The sequence below is a fragment of the Xiphias gladius genome, chromosome 17 (genome assembly GCF_016859285.1).
Source record: "Xiphias gladius isolate SHS-SW01 ecotype Sanya breed wild chromosome 17, ASM1685928v1, whole genome shotgun sequence".
Taxonomy (NCBI): Eukaryota; Metazoa; Chordata; class Actinopteri; order Istiophoriformes; family Xiphiidae; genus Xiphias; species Xiphias gladius.
In genome coordinates this window covers 23,693,489-23,713,311 of record NC_053416.1, presented here as the reverse complement: position 1 = coordinate 23,713,311, position 19,823 = coordinate 23,693,489, and the positions used below count along the sequence as shown (strand labels likewise).

The window sequence follows — 19,823 nt, the reverse complement described above, 5'->3', positions numbered from 1 at the left end:
ATACTTCTATCATTAAATGAAACAAATACAGCTTAAAAAACAAGCCACATTTAGTTCTTAACATCTGCTTTGTGGTACCTGCTGTGAATTTTTATTACGGTCTCAATGGCCATTAGTTAGCTCACACGAAAGATGCATTTGTGGCAAGGTCTGCAAGAACAAGCGCGGCAACACTGCTTGGTGCAGGGGAGACCAGCGAAGCAACCAGGATCCGTTCCTGGTAAGACACAGTAGGAGCCTGGTGCAGAGACACCCCCACTTCGGATCAAGTGGCCTCCAGCAAGTCAACATAGTGTGTGGCACAAGTTCGATAAGGATAAGGCCAGAATAACTGAATCAACAACAAGGGGAGATGCAGACAAATGGCTTCAGGCAATGACCACCGTCATTATCAGTTTTGCTGCAGAGAGGTTCGGCGTTGAAGAGCGCAAGATGACCAGAACCAACTACACCATGAACTGAAGGGCAGACAAGATCCACAAACTGCAGCAAGAGCTTCGTACTCCGGCAAGATAGTTCAAGGTAGTAACTGAGGAGGAGAAACCACCACTGGCCGAGCTCCGGAACATCATTAGGAAGAAACTCAACACCCTGCGCAGATCAGGATGGCACAGGACTAGGAGAGAGAGAGCCAGGAGGCGAACTGCCTTTATGTCCATTCCATTCGGATTCACTAAGCAGCCGCTAGGGCAGAGGCCCTGTCTTGCCTGTTCCAAGGAGGAGATTAACCACTTCCTGCACAACACCCTGAGCAACCCTGATAAAGGGTGGGAGCTAGGGCCTTTCAGAGCCCTCTTGGACATACCACTTCCTACAGTGGAGTTCAACACCAGAGAGCAAGCTTGAAGGAAGTCCAAGAAGTGGTTATTGCAGCCAGAGCTAAATCAACTCTAGGACCCAGTGGAGTACCCTATAAAATGTACAAGCGCTGCCTAGAGCTCCTCAGAATTGTGCAGGGGATCTGTTGCTGACCGGTGGAGTCAGGCCGAGGGCGTCTGGATACCCAAGGAGGAGGAGTAAACCAAGCTGGAGCAGTTCAGATCCATCTGTTGCTCAACATGGAGGGGAAGTTCCTCTTCAGTGTCCCTCACAGAGGGATGACAGTTCCTCATAAAGAATGCCTATATTGACACTTCAATCCAGAAAGGTGGCATACCCGGAGTTCCAGGCTGCATTGAACATACCAGAGTTGTCACCTAGCTGATCAGGGAGGCCTGTGAAGGGAAGGGAGACTTGGTGATGCTTTGGCTTGACCTCTCCAATGCATACCTCACAAGCTGTTGAAAATTACCCTGGACCGACACCAGTGCCCAGCAAGATCAAGGACCTCAGAGTCACTTCCAGGGACACAACTTCAGACTGGCATCAGCTTGAAAAGGGGATCATACCTGGGTGAACTATCTCAGTTACTCTCTTCGCCCCTGCCATGAACATGGTGGTCAAGGCAGCTGAAGTGGAGTCAAGCGACCCCTGTCCATGTCTGGCGTTCGGCAGCTACCCCATCAGAGCCTTCATGGACGACCTTTCTGTCACTAAAAGCATCAGTGACAGGTGGTATGTAGATCCTCCAGGGCCTGGAAAAGCTCATCTCATGGGGAAGGATGAGTTTCAAACCAACCAAATCCAGGGCCATGGTGTTGAAGAAAGGGAAAGTGGTGGACAAGTTTAACTTCTTTTTGGATAGCTTTGCAATCACATCCATCACCGAGAGACCAGTCAAGAGCCTAGGCAAGGTCTTTGACTGTGGCCTCAGGGATACAACTGCAGTCCGAGCAACCATATTGGAGCTTGAGACTTGGCTCACCATGGTAGACAAGTCTGGATTAACTGGCAAGTTCAATGCTTGGATCTAACAACATGGTATCCTACCTCGAGGCTTCCGGCCTCGAGCTAGGATACCATGGTATGATGTATGAGGTAACACTGTCAACAGTCAAGACCCTGGAGAGGAAGACCAGCAGCTACCTCCGCCAATGGTTGGGTCTGCCACGTAGCTTGAGCAGTGCAGCACTGTATGGAAGGACCAATAAACTCCAGCTCCCGATCAGTAGCCTTGACGAGGAGTTCAGGGTTTCCCGAACAAGAGAGGCACTGCTTTATCGGGATCCCAGGGACTCCTGAGTGTCTTCAGCAGGCATTGTTGTGCGAAGAGGCAGGAAGTGGAGAGCCCAGGAAGGCCTGAAAATTGCTGAGTCTTGGCTGAGACACAGGGGTTTGGTGGGCAAAATGGCGACAGGAGGGGCAGGGCTGGGATCCATCACCAAACCTTGCTATGTCAAGGCCCATGGCAAGTACAAACGCTGTCTGGTCCTAGAGGAGATGCAGGCTGGGGTTGAGGACGAACAGACCAGGAGGATGGTGGGGATGCAGCACTAAGGGGGCATGAACTAGGTGGGAGGGTGCACTGGAGCAGAATATAACCTGGTCTGACATCTGGCAGGCGGAACAGCAAATTAATTTCATGGTCCAAGCTGTGTAGTATATCCTACCCAGCCCAGCAAATCTCCATGTGTGGGGCAAGAGTGATACTACAGCATGTCTTCAGCTACCCAGAAAAGGTTCCCTGGAGCACATCCTAGGCAGCTGCACAACAGCCCTAGGGGAAGGCTGCTGACGCTGGCAACATGACCAGGTGCTGATGCCGTGTTGCAGAGGCCATCTCCAAAGCTGTGGCTAACACCAAGCACGTGCGCAGCCAGAGGAACATCACCTTTGTCAGGGCTGGAGAGCAGCCTAGCACACAGTCCAATTCAGCAGCTGGTCTGCTCACCTCTGCATTGGACTGGGAGCTGCAAATGGACTTGGGCAGGCAGCTCAAGTTCCCAGACGACATTGTAACAACTTTGTTGAGGCCAAACATGGTTCTAACATCAGTCTCTACAAAGAAGGTGCTCGTGATAGAGCTGGCAGTTCCCTGGGAGGACTGCATAGAGGGGGCAAATGAGCGGAAGCGGTCCAAGTACCTGGAGCGGGTGGAGCAGTGCCAATGGGGGCTGGAATGCTGGAATGGCGACCCAGGAGGAGTGATCCGTGGGCCTATGCTGCGGGGACACAAGCCGGGTTCTGATCAGCCTTGGCTGGGTCGCCTGAGCAAGGTGTATGATGTTGAAAGACCGGAAACACCCGATGACCTCAGGAAACATCACTGTTGACGTGTTCCAGCGCATCCTAGGATGTATCTTTCAACACACCTTACAGCTGTTCAGAAGATTTGGAAAAGAAATTCAAATGAATCTGAAAGTAGTCTTCCTTTAGGCCATTATGATGGACTTTAATGAATCCATAGTGGTGTAGTTCTATGCATATCTATTTGTTGGTGGGTAAAAATACTTTGGTGAAGGCTGAAATATGTCAACAACTGTTGGATGGATTTCTATTATATTTGGTACAGGTAAATAATTTGTGGATTTGAGTGAGAGATCTCAAGAAGTTATGCTATCATGCTGACATTAGCATTAAGCTCAAAGCACCGCCTCACAGAGCTGGTAGTATGGTTGTAGACTCTTATTTTAATTTAGGAGATATTGGATTTTGTCCAGTTTCATACTATTGTGAAATCATCATATCTTACATATTTCCTACATTGTAATTTCATGGCTAAAACCACCTCACATTCAAACTTGAGCACACCCACACCCACAATACAAATGCAGGAAGACCAATCTTTTAAAGGGGGCTACATACATCCATGCCATTGGACTGCAAGTCTTTAATAACTGAAAAAAAAGAAAAAGAAAAGAAAAACTCCATACAAAATTATATGTACATGGTCACTTACTGAACTGTATAGCAGTTTATGGAAATGATCTAACATGGTTCATCTTTTAGTTTTAAATACAATACTTCTCAACAGTCATCAACCACAGTACTGGATCTGAAATACAAAGTGGGCTGCTGGTGGAGAGTCCATCTTTGTCATGGCAGGAGATGCAAAGCAGTGGACCACATTATGACCCAATTCATAACCGGTGGGTTACGATATCAGTCTAACATTTGACAGTGTTATTTAGTGAAGTCCTGTGTGACTGGGGAGAATAAAACTAAATATTGAGTTCTTTTGAAACAAAGCACACACAACTGTTGAGAGACATAAATAATGTAATAACTGAATACCAGTGCAAGAAAGCATTCAGATCAGGGAGATGAGGGACAAAATCACAGACAATGGGATTGAGATACTTGCTATTAACATTACAGTAGAGCCTGAGTGAGAAATTCCAACAGAACACAGACACAGAATTTAATTTTTGGTCTACTGAATAAGAGAATCAGTGGATGTAACATTAACATTGATGTTAATATTGATGGGATACATTAAAATTGAAAAAAGAGAAAAAAATCAGGACATGGAGAATGATAGAAAAACAATTGCACCGTATCCCTGCCATGTGCTGTGAGCTCCAACCTGCCACTCTTGTGATCCTCATCCTAAAACCTGAAGGAGAAACTTGACCCCGTGTGGAGAGTGACCAGTGGGTTAATCTGTTGAAGAGGAGGAGATGCAACGTGTCACAGTTAGGGAATCTACTATTGGTTCCCACTCCCGCCTCACTTTGGGGTAGCTAAATCCTGCTGTGCTCAAAGGTCATTGGTGAGATTACTTGAAACCTAACTGTGATCGTGTGATTGTGGTTGCATGCTAATGTCAAGCCCTGACACACACAGGCATACACATGCCCTTGTCTTCCCTCCAGCACACGCCCACTGCCATGCACTCGGGAGACAGCTAAATGTTTGCTTGTACAGTCAAAGGTGTAAGTACTGGGACAGCAGGCCCCGTGATAGAAGATGTTCCACATTGATAAAACTTCCAGTTACAACCATTCTCAGTGTGTCCATCTGTTGTCTGTGTTGATTATTCTATAATTGATAAAATCCCAAAAAAAAAAAAAACCCTCTATGGATGAAGAAGCAAGAAGTAGCTTCTCTTATTTGGAGCTGTAGCACTTAAACATTTTTTTTTTTTACCCTGGCTTACTGATTCTGCACCCTGGTTGTGGGTGTCAATCTTAAAACAAGGTTTGGAGATGATAATGTTTTGCACAACAGTTTAAGGGTTTTTATTGCAGTAAGGTTTGAAAACAAAGTGAGTGATATACACTGTTTTTGCATCATTTTACATTAATGGTCCCTGGTATGGAACAACACAGTACACAGTACAATAACTCACACTAAATCTTAGAGGGTGATTTTTAATGCTGAGGCCAAATTATTTTGTGAATAAAAAAATGCCTGAATTATTTTTTTGTATCAGTTGTTGAAAATATATATTAATGCTGGCATTAAAAATAAAAGTTAAGCTTACTGTTCCAGTACTCCCACTTTTAACTGTGTTCCATTTAAAAGATTACTATGGAAAGTTCACAATAAGTGCAAATTGGTTTTTATTCCAGAATAGCTCCTATGATTTTTGATGCTGTGATTAGGGAGTCCTCTCGGTTCATGTCCCTGCCTTGTATTTGTCTTTATCCCCATGTGCAAGTTTTTTCATGCCTCCATCTCTCCTTAGGTCATCTGCCTCACTTATCAGAGTTTTTGCGCGGTCTGCGGAAGCTGGACATGTTCTCATTTAGTGCATAGATGCGCCTAGAGAACTCCTCAAAGCCAGCCACGTCCAGCTCGCCCAGCACCTGTTCATCACACTCCACAGCTACTGCGTGATCCACAGGGATGCAGCGGTAGTCTTCCAGCCGGGCCTCATCTGCTAACCCTAACCCCATCCCTACTCCTAACCCCAGACCTAACCCAGTGGCCTCTGTTCCCATGATTTCCTCAGCTTGCTCCACAGAGCAGCGCAGTTCTGGGACCAGGTTAACTGGCGCTTGTCCTGGTACCAAAGAGCCGTTCATTGAGCCCATGTGCTGATCAGTTGCCACTGTTTCCTCACCAGTTTCCTGTACTGCAGAAGAATTAGGTGGCCCTGTGCTGCTGGGTGGCTGTTCTTCAGTCTTTTCTTCTTGATCTACTTCATTCTCTCTGTCAGCGCTTCTGCGTCTCTCCACTTCCACTGCTTTTTCCTCACCCTGCTCCTTCCCTTTCTTCTGCTCTCCCTCCTCATTGGCCTCCGTAGTCTTGGTCAGGTTAAGTGAGGCCATGCCGGCATCAAGGGATGAGGACAGGTGTTTGGGTGAAGGCGAGGGTGGTGCCAGGCCGACCGGGGTCTGCTCTTCATCCATGGCTGTATTGTAGCTAGGTGGAGGGGTTGGCTTGTACTTATCTGCCTCCGAGCTCGCCCTTTTCCTCAGGCCTCGGTCTGGGGAGCTGGTGTGGCAGGGGTAGCCTATCTCTGAGGTGGTGGACACTCCAAGCTGGGACTTGGATGGCACCGGGATGGAGCTAGAGACATGGTGTCGGTCACTGTGAGGAATAAAGAGAGGAACACTAAATGAGCAGGGACAAAAAAAAAAAAGCAATCACAATAAAACTACTTCAGTGTACGGTATTAAATTCAAGATTAGCTTTAGACTGTATTCCATTTATTACAGTAAGCATTCATCTCTACAGCCAACATGACCGGGATGTCCGAAGGGGGCAACACCCTGTTTCTATTAGGACCTGGTTTTTCATTGATCTCATCAACACCCCTCCACCCAAAGCAACCAGTTCCTTTCTCCTGATATAGGAGAAAAGACAGCTGCAGCTGTAAATCACTCCACCTTACAACATTCAGAAAACATTTGTGCAGCCTGTGAGACTAGATTCATGTTCTGCTGAGTGGAAGAGCGCAGCAGGCATCCACCCAAGTACGTCAGCAATTTTCCTCCATAACAGATAACAGACTCGGGATCTGTACTTGGGCCATAAATGTACTTAAATGGGGGCCTCACCAGCTCTTCCGATAGCCAAGGCCATGTATAATTCACCAGACTACTTAACAGTCTCCTTAACCTGACCAGTCCACTATCTCAGGAGCTGAGGCACTGTACTGTTTTGGTCAAAGGTGAAGCAGGGCCTCCCTATGCTCTCTGGAGATTCACATCTGTTGGTTAAAGAGTTAAAGACAAATCTCTGCTTGTTCAGTTGGTCGTGCAGTCATAATAGATGTCCTTGTAAATTTTCTACCGTCACTTGGAACTTGCAAAGGAAGTCTTGCTTAAAACAGTGGCACTTAAACATGAGTGATGAGAGCACTGGTTCACATATGCATTTATTGTGTACTAGCTTGCAGTCTGATGGACAGTTTCACCACCAAACACATGACGAGTTGTAAAAAGGGCTCTGACCTTGACCCATGCAGACACCCTGTCGAGGTGGTCCTGACAGGGTTCACAGGCAGGACACTGCTAAGACGAGAGCAGACGCCTGTCTAGTTTTAAGAGAAACTTGTCAAACTTCAAAGTGCCTGTGATACAGTAAACGAGAACCATCCACAATCTGAAGGTACAGTATGTAACCGCTTATGTTAACAACCTGTAAATACTGCACCTCATGGCTAACATTCCAGCTAATTGGAGGCACACAAATGTAAATGTTGGATGGTCAACTGAGGTCAGGGTTACGAAAATAAAGGCATAGGGTACTGACCTGATCCCGTGAGAGTTTTCATCTTAAGTGGGCAGAACAGGAGATGGGCTGTTCTTTACTTGGCAGTGCATGTCCATTAAAACACATAATTTGATACAAATGGCTTTAGCCTGCCCCCCTAACGAGCACATAGTTAATTCTGCAGCAAAGCATTTTCAGGCAAAATGGAAACAATGTTCTCTTCAACACCTAATTTTCTGGGGAGACAAATGGAAAAAAAAGAATATATAGGAGTTGAATGATTCACCATCTCAAACACTTATCTGTGACTTTCCAAATGAAACCATCATGGGCTCTTTGGACACCAGTCCAAAAACTCAAAACCTGATTTTGTGGAAAGGAATAAAGACAGATGTCATAAGAAGTCAATTATTATTTAAGTAAGTGGAAAATGTGGTTCAGACTCTTTGAAACACAATACAGGTTTGGAAACTGGAGACAGCTGGTACTGAGTGAAGTTGACAGTTTCAATGCATCATTTAAAACAAGCTAATAAGTGACTACTACATTGTTTTAGCTTAACTGAGTGATGTCCTTACGGCAAAGATCGATTAGATGGCTTTGATTTTAATGATCATCAGCCATTTTCTTCCATTCCTCCCTCCAGCTGACTCTCGTATAAATCAATTTGCTCGAATTTTAGCTGGCCATGGACGCCAGTGTATTATTGACACTGGCAAACAAATCAAATGGTGATCACACAAAGTCTTTTGTGTAATGAGGAATTTCATATTTGGACAATGTTATTTTGTTACACTTTTTGTCTTGGTAAGGCCTGCATTAGTTTTATTATTTGTATCAAATTGTGCTGCAACGTATGAGTAACAGAGGACAATGGGTGTGTCAGTGAGTACTTCAGCCAAGTGAACCTCTGGGCAGTCATAACATCTTTTCTTGAAACATTTTAACTATTATACTGATGACATGTTTTTTAATGCAGGCAATTAGGGTACACATGTATAGCCACTGTGAGCATATGTGGCAATTAAGGGTGCTGGCAAGACAGAACTGCTGAAAAACATTTCCTAAAGTTGTTTGGAAAAGCTGGAACTCATACAGCATCATTTAAGAATAAGGCTTAATACTCTCATTGCATGCACTTTGTCTCTTGTTGACATTCTTGGTGCACTGCGTGAGATTTTTCTTATTCTTAATAAACATTTACTCTTTTCCCTTTCTGAAATTTCCCTCCCCTTGTATAAATCATTCATACAATTAGTCTTTAAACTCCTTTTTGAGAGGTGGTGGTCATAGGGTTGGCCCACCACTTTGGTCCACGCTGAAATATCTCAACTTTCATTGGATAGAATGCCCTTATATTTGGGACATACTGTACACTAAGTTGACAGTTTATTAGGTGCAGCTAGTTAAAAGTAATGCAATGTAATACAACAGTTCTGCTATAAATCCTACCCCATCCTAATGATCATACAGTTGAATCAAGACCTCTATAAAAGTTAAAAAAAAAAAAAACAACTAACATTGTAACCTTCATGAAGGGAGGGTTTATTGCAGGACTGTTGTATTAGACTGCAGTAGTTTTAGCTAGATTTACTTAATAAACTTCCAACTGAGTGTATGTTTATGGTCTCCAGAGGATGAATCCTAATGGCTCTGGTGATCTGACTTTTCCTCTACAACCACCATGAGGTTGACATTTGTGGATTAAATTGAAATGTCTTGACAACTATTAGATGGACTACCACAAAATGTGGTACATACATTTCATTCAGGAGGAACGGTTATGACTTTGGAGATCCCTAACTTGTCAGTTAGCACCATCATCAACTAGAATTTTAAACGTGTCCAATACCTTGGTTTATTACCAAATACAAAGCTAAAGACATAATGTTAGCATGCCTATGTTAGCATTTCATTCAAAGCACCACTGTGCCTACATACAGCCTCACAGAGCTGCTTGCATGAGTGTAGATTTTTAGTTTGGTTATAAACATAAGCCTAGTTGGGCTTAATATTCACTGCATCAGAATTCTGCTGAGACAGTATTCACCCCTAATTTGTTGCCAGGCATCCCTGAGTCATGATAGATAAAGACTGATGCCTGTTCTTGTAGATGCTGCGGGCCACTAGAAATTGTAATTTTGCATTTAATGATGTTACTGGGCACATCGTTAGCATTCCTCATCACATAAGTACGTTTATTTTTTAACTTTCTTCTGCAAATGGATGGAAGTTTTGAGAAATGTTGCTTTCAATTACTTCTGATGCCACTATCCTAACTACATTAGCTGTATCAATAATAATGATAATAATTAAGTTATAATATATATAATGTACATAATGTAGAAATTACCCTCCATATGTACTCTATGAGTGAAAATGGAATTGAACAATAGAGGTCTTAGATTTTGTGCATCTTGGACTTTGTCTAAGGCACCCATGAGAAGCCAAGTGAATTCATGCCAGTAGCTCGACATACACTACTGATAGTAAAAAGGCTTGTTGCTCCCCTCTAATGTATGATACACAGCTGTGTAGTGATAGGTTCCCTCCATTGTTAGCCCAAGCTACCCAACCACACTAAATCTTAAGATTCACTGGGCCTCACTCTCCGCTGCATTATTCTGACAACAACTTGACTGCACACTGTAAATGCTGCTTAGAGGCCTCTGCCTAAATCATCAAGCAGAAAACTTAACATGCTTAGCCAGAAATAGCCTTCATTCCTCCATAGCTTTTTGCCTGCTTTCTTCTTTTCCACTGCTGATGTCAAACCGGGCATATTTCACGCCAACTCAGGAATTCGGTGAGCCAGACCTTTCCACTGTCCAATCCCCCAACAGGCTTCACAACATGCCCCTGCTCATATCCAAATCCTGCTAAGGAGCCATGATTTTGGGCCAAAACAAACAACGGCAGATAAGATTTTGTTGTTTGATGTGGTTCAGGGAAATCCCTGTAAAACTACAATGTACTATGGTGGAAGTTAAGTTTTCTTTTTTCTTTAATAGGGCAGGATTTATTGACTGGCTTTTGAAGATAGGGAATCACAACACCACAGCATGAGCGACACGATCAACAATCTGACAACACCCTCGCACTGCTAATTGGTGCAGTATTATAAAGACAATACTGTTTTTTTTACAACAAAAATATACAATAATATGACAAGTCAATGTAAATTAATTATAAAAACAATTACTTTATCAAAAATACCAATATTTTCATATTGCTGCTGTCCAGTAATATTTATTCACTGAACATTTTATTTTGGCTAATTTTTGTCAGCAAGCCAACAGGGAACTAAATTATGCATATAAATTTAATCTGCTATAGTTTGACAGTTTTCATGCTAATCTCATGCAAAACAACCATATTGGCAATAAAAGAAATTTAATATTAACTTCAAGAATAGTTTGACATTTTGGAAAACATGATGATCCATTTTGGATTTGAAGAGACAATCGGTACCATTCTACGGTTGGCATAGCTTAGAATAAAGACTGGAAGCAGGGAAACAGCTAGCCTGGCTTTGTCAAAAAAGTAAAAAAAAAAAAAAAGTAATAACTGCCTTCCAGTACATTTAAAGCTCAATAATTAACACATAATACTGTTTATTTAATTCACACAAAAACCAAAGTGCAAAAACAACAAGTTGTGTCTTTTCCATGCGTGGTGCGTTCATAAAATCCAACAAACAGTCCAGCACATAACCCCCCTTAAACTTTGGGCAGAGCCAGGCTAACTGTTTCCCCCTGCTTCCAGTGCTAAAATAAAATAACCTAAACGTTGAATTAAGATTATTGATTCAAACAAACTTAATCTGCCCTTGTTATCTGTTTAATCAAAGTTAGTGATTAGCAGTACTGTATACACTTCTTGTGGGCTGTGTGTGATCACTTTCATTCTTTCCAAATACATTCTTTCATGAACAATAGTAAATTGTAGGGGTATTGACTGTGTTCTGTCTATGATGAGCAGTATACTGACTGTACTTAAAATGGACACATTAGGTTGTTTAGGTTAGGTTAACTGGACACATTGCTACCATATATATGTGTGAGATCCTGCCATGGCATTTATTCTTACTCAAGACAGCTATAAAACACTACTAAGTTAAAAATGTACTGTACATCTACAGTTTAAGTCCTAATATCCATAACCATGTTTTCAAGTTTTAGAGGATTTAAAGGTCTTAATAAAAAATGAAAAGCTATAATATTATAGTGACTTCCTTTAAAAGATGAAAAATAAACAAGTGGTTGGTTAAAATAATGGTTTCTGTGACAGAGGGAGAAAAATCTTTTGCAAATTTTAGTTATATAAATTTTAGGTAATTACCTCTTATCTGTCATTGATGAGACTGCAGCTGTCTAAATGTTACGACCCTTTGTGTACATCGTGTAACACAAAGGGATTACTGTGGTTTTGCTATGCACTAACTAGGGGGTCTTTGGAGAGGTTCACACCCTCCAGCTGCAATGTTGAATCTGCCTGGCCAGGCACCCTTCCACACCTTGCCTCCCCTCGTGTACACAGCCCTGCTTCCATGCACCGGAATGGGATCAGGACCCTGTGAACGTCTGCCAGCCCTCAGCGGATGTGGAGGGGCAAATAGGAGCACATTGAATGTGTTTCCTTTGATCTATGCAGACTGTGCAGTTTACAAAGAATTGGTTTCTCGTAACGTCTCTGTCTCCCTCTTGCTAATAGATTCACAATTTTTCCACTGTTTCCCATCCTTCAGCAAGATTAAAAAAGACCTATACTATCCATTTTTCACCAGAGCTTGATTGTATATATTATGACATGTTATGATGTGTTTCTGAGACGGTACTGTTTGGAAATGTATAAAGATATGATCAGCCAACTGTACAAAATGGACATACTTTATAGTTCACTTATTTTGTATTCTTACATACACTCTGCTTTTAATCAGTTTTTCCATCCTTTCTGTATAAAAAGATTCTGTGATGCTCACATGGTGTGGGTCTTGGCACTTGGGAAAGGCTCTCCCTGCAGACTAGATGCATGCTGAATTAGTTCTATACGCAGGGAGGAACCATTTCAAAATCTGTTCTGGAAACAGTTCCCTTGGTCATGTCCTTCATCACATCATCTTTGCTTGGATGCATGGAAGAAAGAGAGAGGTGGCAAGGAGATATGGAGGAAACCGATTAGCCTCTCTCATATAGTCTACAGGATAATTACCTGCAGCTGCCATGCAGCTTTTTTAATCCATTCATATTTCATAAACTCAGTCCCAGTGCTGGAAATTGTATCTGAATTTAGGCTTTTTCAAATGGACAGGAAGACTTGAACTGATATGGGAAGAAAATGATGCAACAGTATGTGAAGAAAATCAGAGCATATCCTCCATATTAAAGGGCATTGTTAAACAGTCACCTCCTCATGCTCACCGCAGGCTTTAATCCAGGTTGAAGGTGCATTATGCATGGTTTTATGATGAGAGGAGGGCAAGTTTAACAACTGTGACTCTGCTTAAATTTTAGCATACTTTTTATACATACTTTTACCTCTTTTTTGGAAAAGTTTTTTATTATTTTATCAAGTTTGATATTATTTTGCTATCAAGCACTTTTTTGTCTAAGATATACTATTTTACAAATAGATAAATACTACTGTCCTCCATTGCATCATTACATATTGTACTTACAGTACAGTATGTCTTGCAAGTTGTACTGATAACTCAGTGGATATCTGGATGAATAAACAAACACAAAGATGTGTTTTACATATGTTCAGCAGTTTAGGGGTGCCAGTAGATGGATGTTACCTTTGGACATAGCCAGGTAAATCATTTTCCCTTCTTCAGTCTTTCTGCTAAGCTTAGCTAAATGGCTGATGGCTGCTTCATATTTACAGAACAGAAATGAGATTGATATCAATCTTCTCATCTAACTCTCTGCTAACCTTCCCTAAATGTTGAATTATACCTTTAAGGTATTGCTAACTCTATTGCCTTTGCAGTACAGCTCTATATCGTATTACAATGTGAATGACTGATGTAAATGTGTGTCTTTAGCTTAGTGCTGCTCCAGCCTGATGAGAAAGGCAGTGTTTTAATTCTCACTCGACTTCTGAGTCAACATAGAGCAACTTTTGTTCCTGTCCCTGTGGTCTCATTGTCACACAGAAGTGCGGCTGTTGCAAGCCACTGTAGAACGGTTACACTCCCACCTCCACCTCTTTAAAAACTTCCAAGCATGTGTACACACATATACACATAGCTTAAGGGTTAGTGGGCCCATGCTTTCATCTCATCTATCTTTGGGCCCTTCCACCTCCTATTAAGGAGCGGGGCGATGGAAGGCTGATTTGGGAGCTTGGGCTCTTCATGGCTTCTTTCCTTTCAAAACAAAAGATTATTCAATTAATGTGTGTAATACATATTTTCCCCTTTGTTGACCCTGGGAGAGGAGTGGAGATCAAAGACAGCCCTCTCTCTTATAGGGCAGTGGAGATGAGGCCTGACGCAGACCAACTCCTAGGTTTTAGTGAAGGGTTACTTACAGGCCATAAGACTGCCGAAGGAGAGAGGGGCAGAGATCTAAGCATTCCACTCCACTGGGACAAAGTTACTGCTGCAAATCTCATTAACATCTGCTTTTTTTTTTTTTAAATGTGGAGGCACTGACGAAGTGCAGAAGTGGTACATCTTTACAAAGGCGAGGTGCAGCTTTCTTAGCTTTTACCTGAGACATCCATATGATTTCAGACAATACTGTGCTGTGTCAGACTAATATTCTGTTGTCAAAACAAAAGTTCTTACCTAAAAAAACCTACTTTTGCTAATAATGTATATGAACAATGTGATATAGATTGCAATATGGTATAATTTACTCACCGACTGGTGTAAATCCTTCCGCGTAATCTATATACATGTAAAACATGCAAAATATATAGCAGACGGATGGATTTTCAAGTGTAAATCTACTACAGTGCAATCAGCAATTATTCAGATCCCTTCACTTTTTCACATTTTGTTATGTTGCAGCCTTATGCTAAAATAGCTTACATTCATTTTTCCCTCATCAGTCTACACTCAATACCTCATAATGAAGTAAAAAAAGTAATAAATAAAAAAATAATTTTTGAAATTTTTGAAAATTTGAAAAAAGGACAAAAACTGAAATATCACATTGACATAAGTATTCAGACCCTTTACTCAGTATTTAGTTGAAGCACCTTTGGCAGCGATTACAGCCTCGAGTCTTCTTAGGTATTACATGACAAGCTTTGCACACCTGGATTTGATCTGCAGATCCTCTCAAGCTCCGTAAGGTTAGATATGGGCCATCGGTGGACAGCCATTTTAAAGTCTTTCCAAAGATGTTCAATTGGGTTCAGGTCAGGGCTCTGACAGGGCCACTCAAGGACATTCACAGAGTTGTCCCTAAGCCCCTCCTGCATTGTCTTGGCTGTGTGCTTAGGGTCATTGTCCTGTTGGAATTTGAACCTTCAGCCCAGTCTGAGGTCATGAGCGCTCTGGACGAGGTTTTCATTAAGAATATCTCTGTACTTCTATCTCCCTGTTCCTGCTGCTGAAAAACACAGCATGATACTGCAACCACTATGCTTCACCATTGAGATGGTATTGGGATAGTGATGAGCGGTGTGTGGTTTCCTCTTGAAATTACACTTAGAATTGAGGCCAAACAGTTCAATCTTGGTTTCATCAGACCAGAGAATCCTGTTTCTCACAGTCTGAGAGTCCTTTAGGTGCTTTTTTGCAAATTCTAAGCAGCTTTCATGTGTCTTTCACTGAGGAGAGGTTTCCGTCTGGCCACTCTGCCATAAAGCCCAGATTGGTGGAGTGTTGCAGTGATGATTGTCCTTCTGGAAGTTTGTCCCATCTCCACACAGGATCTCTGGAGCTCAGCCAGAGTGACCATCGGGTTCTAGGTCACCTCTCTTACCAAAGCCCTTCTCCTCTGATTGCTCAGTTTGGCCGGGCGGCCAGCTCTAGGAAGAGTCCTGGTTGTTCCAAACTTCTTCCATTGAAGAATTATGGAGGCCACTGTGCTCTTGGGAACCTTCAATGCAGCAGAATTTTTTTACAGCCTTCCCCACAGTGATTGTCACAATCCTGTCTCTGAGCTCTGCAGGCAGTTCCTTCGACCTCATGTCTTTGTTTTGCTCTGATATGCATTGTCAGCTGTGAGACCTTATATAGACAAGTGTGTGCTTTCCAAATCATGTCCAGTCACTTAAATTTACCACAAGTGGACTCCAATCAAAGTGTAGAAACATCTCAAAGATGATCAGGAGAAATGGGAGGCACCTGAGCTACATTTCAAAAGTCATAGCAAAGGGTCTGAATACTTATGTCCATGTGACATTAATACATTTTCAAAAAATTTCAAAAATTCTGTTTTCACTTTGTCATTATGAGGTATTGAGTGTAGATTGATGAGGGAATAAATGAATTAGATGATTTCAGCATAAGGCTGCAATAAAACAAAATGTGAAGAAAATGAAGGGCTCTGAATACTTTCTGAATGTACTGTAGGTGCGGGATACCTCAAGTGAGCTGTCTAGGACTATCATTAGTTACTTTTTTCTTTTTTTAACAGATAATTTACCATTAATCCTAGACCGTGCAAAATGCGTAATGAATACCATTCAGTCATGGAATGATTAATACATGATAAGACTGCACTTAATTAAAAGCTAACGAAAACCTTCAAATAAGTGCACTGAAAAATACCATTATGTACAGGGCCATGGTTTCATGGAACTTTTTGCCTGTACATTTTCCTGAGTCAGTCTCCCTCCTATTCATATAAATTCATACCGATATAATGCTAAATTGTAATATATGGTCAGGTATTATATTAATCCTGCTTGCTCAGTTAATTCTTGCATTATTTACTTATTTAATATAATTTTGTCTTTCAGTTTGTCTGGTATTGTATGTTGTGGATTGGTGTTATGGTGTGTTGTAATGTGATTTTATGTTGTCTGTTAATGTGATGGGTGATTGGAACCCAAGAAGAATATTCTCTTTTTTGATTAAGTTAATGGGAATCTTAATAATGAAATAATGAATTAATAAAGGATTAACTGGTGAAAAACATATTCTGATTATTTCAAAGACAGAGGGATTCGTCCGTGTGTTTGATTGAAGAAAAAAAAAAAAGGCTTCAGTGACTTATGATGTAATATTCATGGTGTAAAGTGTCTTTTTGATTCTTACCATCGGACCAGAAGGCCATGTTCCAGGAAGTTCTTCAGGTTGGGCAGTGTCTGCTGCAGGTCTGGGGTGGTCAAACCATGTTGATATCTCAGCTGAAAGAAAAGGGAACACATACTGAATCGTTAACCTCAAACAACCTATAACCTCATACTGAGCTATACATACTGTATAGTGTGTGGTGGCCCAGCACTACCACATATCACTTACACACGTATGCACATTCTCCATGTTTGTATTTAAGAGAAGAAAGAAATACCACCTACAGGAGAGGTCTGAAGTCTACATACTTTCAGCATGACACACATTTCTACTCTCCCCATCGGACTATTACTCATCTGGACACAAAATGGGCATCCCTCCCTGATACCAGGCATGTGTGCTAATATGTAAGATGTGTGGAAAGACAGGGGATGAGATGCGGGTGGCAAGTAAAACCAACTCGCTGTTAAAACACCTGGATGAAATGGGGCAAAGAGAGCACATCAGCAACGCCATTAAATTCTGCCATGATCTCTCTTGAGTAGACCCACTTCTAACTTTGGCCTTGAATGTTTCCTCCCTTGTACCACAGTGCCTTATTTCATGATGATCGAATCAAATCCAGTGAAAAAAAAATAAACAAGGCCACCTTGGCACTCCAGCTCTGGTGCCAGAAATATCTCCTCCAACAGTTGAGCGATGTCACAGCAGCCAACTCTTGTTCCAGAGAGTTTATTTAACCTATATATTACTAACAGCAGAGGAGCATCATGCTGCACATCCAGCGTATATATCCGAGGCCCCTCTGTCTCACACACTGCCTGCACCAACTGACATCTGTTTTGCTTCCACTTGGGTGCCATGACAACCAATCTACTTTTTATGCACACACTTCTGTTGAAAGGATTAAGAAGACATGACTCTGACACACCACTCACCCAGGATAACATGCTGCTCATTCATATTTGTCCACATAATGGATGACTGGCATGATAAAAAAAGAATTACAGAGAAATAAATGCTCACACATTTCCTTTTTTTAAGTTTGAGTTTGAGTTAAGTTTGGTTTTACAGTTAAGAGGGAGACAAAATCCAAACACATCCATACCAGTTTTCTTGTGGCAAATGCTGCAATATTTAGTCAGGGCACTGCTGTAGTACATAGTGGCTCTTGTAAAGATTGATTAATAGCCAGAGGAGTGGCATAAAAGCATTAACACGAAAGGTCCTGCTGACAGAGTACACGCAGGCCACATGTGTATGTGTGTCAGCTTTCTGCTCAACATAAAATGGCTAAATCCAACACAGTCTGAACTGCTGCCAGAATCATGTCTAAACTGTATGGTATGAATGGTGTGGTATGTGTATGACATGTAACAATGTGTTCATGTTGTCTGCATCAGTGTTCCGGTGTGTTGTGTGTCATCTGACCTTAAATGGTCTCTTTCTGTTAGGAGAGTTAAAGAAACAACAGTTCTGACAATATCAGAGGAGGGTTTTATCAAAAGCAGCTCACACTGAGAAGAGTTGGACAAGGGAAGGGTGTCGCCTTGAAACCCAGCTGGTGATGGAGCGGTCCAAAACCTATGAGAACAACACAGAGATCCATTCATGGCTCAGAGTAAACCTCAGGGTCTGACCAAATGACGGCACTGTGCTGTCCACATGGCCGGCTGAACGGAATTGGTTTTGTAACAGTAGGCCAAGATCAATAACACAACCAGTTTAGAAACAGAAAGAGCATTGCAACATCAGGCTGGGGGGCTTGCTTGTTCTGTGGACAGATGCTAAAAAAAGGAAAATCCCAATCTCATGGAAATCTCAAAGTTACAGTCTGCAGTTCAGCAAAGGTAAACAGTATTTGTTGGATATAACATATTCTTCCTTTGACACTCAGTTAGAAAGCGTAACAAAATGCTATTTTTGAATTCCAATTATTTGGCCTGAGCTCTGTAGTGTGTATAATAATCCCACTAGGTGTCTAACAAGAGCCCTATGTCGAATTACATGCCTGTATATCTGAGTGTGCGTGGGAGAGAGAAAGAGCATGAGCGTGCATTCGCATGTGTGCCTCCCATTGTTTTCCTTACGTGTGGAGACCTTGCCAAGCATGCAGCATAAAGAAACTGGATATGGGTGAAGACAAGAGAGTGATGGGTGACATCACTGGCTTGCTCTGAGTGCACTTCATTACTATGAAACTTGTTGTGGAGGATTAAAAAATAGGAGGATATTACTGGAAACACATGTTGATGCTTTATATTTCTGTGAAGAATGCGGCTCATCCAAGATTTTTCATAATGTATGCCTCCAACAAGCTAACAAAAAAGAATTCAAAGTTCCACCTACATGCATGTTCACTCAGGCTTTTGTCAAATGTCTGCCAGTGGGCACCAACAACACTTGAGTTAAGTGTCTGGTTGGCAGCAGTGCAGAGCCACCAGCACTGGGTGACTGCTGCTTCACACTGTCTTTGTAATGAGGTGTGTTAAACACATTCAGGCAGGTTGGAAGACAGCTAACCCAGCGCTCAGCCAGCCAGACTCTATCAATATTCATAAACTGGTCTGGCCCTCCCTGCTGGAAACCGCATTAAGTTTCGCCTCAGAGCGCACCGCATGTATATGTATGAGGGTTCCTTATGAACTTAGTCCTGGGAAGGCATATCTTCTGGACACTGATTGTCGAATATGCAAACATCAGCCCCCTCCCTTCTTCTCTACGCACCAGGGACAAACAGAAAAACAATAGTGACCCGGCTGTGTCATCTGGCGTGAAAGAAAACAGAGAATTTTGTAAAAGAGAAAGAAACCAAGGAGGCAGCTTAATGACATGAAGCTGGGTGTCGTTTCCAGTTGTCGCACCACATAAGCTTTGACTGCATGATGGAAACAAACAGCTGGTAGGGAAGGTTTAGATTCTGGTCTGTAAACCCAAACTGTTCTTTTGGAGTGTGTTGTAACTGATGTGAAGTAATGTGTTGTAATTGACTCGAGGTAAAAAACACAACAGACGGATTTCTGTTGCACACTACAGAAATGAAAATGTATGCATAATTTCTGACTCCAAATGTCAATAAAATTAGTATCTTGGATAATTTTTGTATAAACACAGCATCTAGAAACAATCTCTGAGTGTT

At 42.0% G+C, this 19,823-nt stretch overlaps 1 protein-coding gene and 1 pseudogene across 2 annotated transcripts in view; one reads left to right on the top strand and one right to left on the bottom strand.

Annotated features, from left to right (window-relative positions):
- The first annotated feature begins 267 nt into the window (after positions 1-267).
- LOC120802915 lies at positions 268-3,152 on the top strand (annotated as a pseudogene).
- Positions 3,153-3,328: 176 nt separating this feature from the next.
- uvrag (UV radiation resistance associated gene) overlaps positions 3,329-19,823 on the bottom strand; it is an 89,356-nt gene continuing 72,861 nt past the window's right edge. Inside the window, exons 14-16 of one of the 2 annotated variants that reach the window (XM_040150141.1) lie at positions 16,706-16,797; positions 5,888-6,357; positions 3,329-4,482 (exon numbers count right to left, since the gene is read on the bottom strand). In XM_040150141.1, the coding sequence (XP_040006075.1) occupies positions 4,478-4,482; positions 5,888-6,357; positions 16,706-16,797 (567 nt within the window). In that variant the 3' untranslated portion in view covers positions 3,329-4,477. Of the gene's footprint in view, positions 4,483-5,033; positions 6,358-16,705; positions 16,798-19,823 lie in introns of those variants that run through there. The other variant, XM_040150139.1, reaches the window with a different exon arrangement.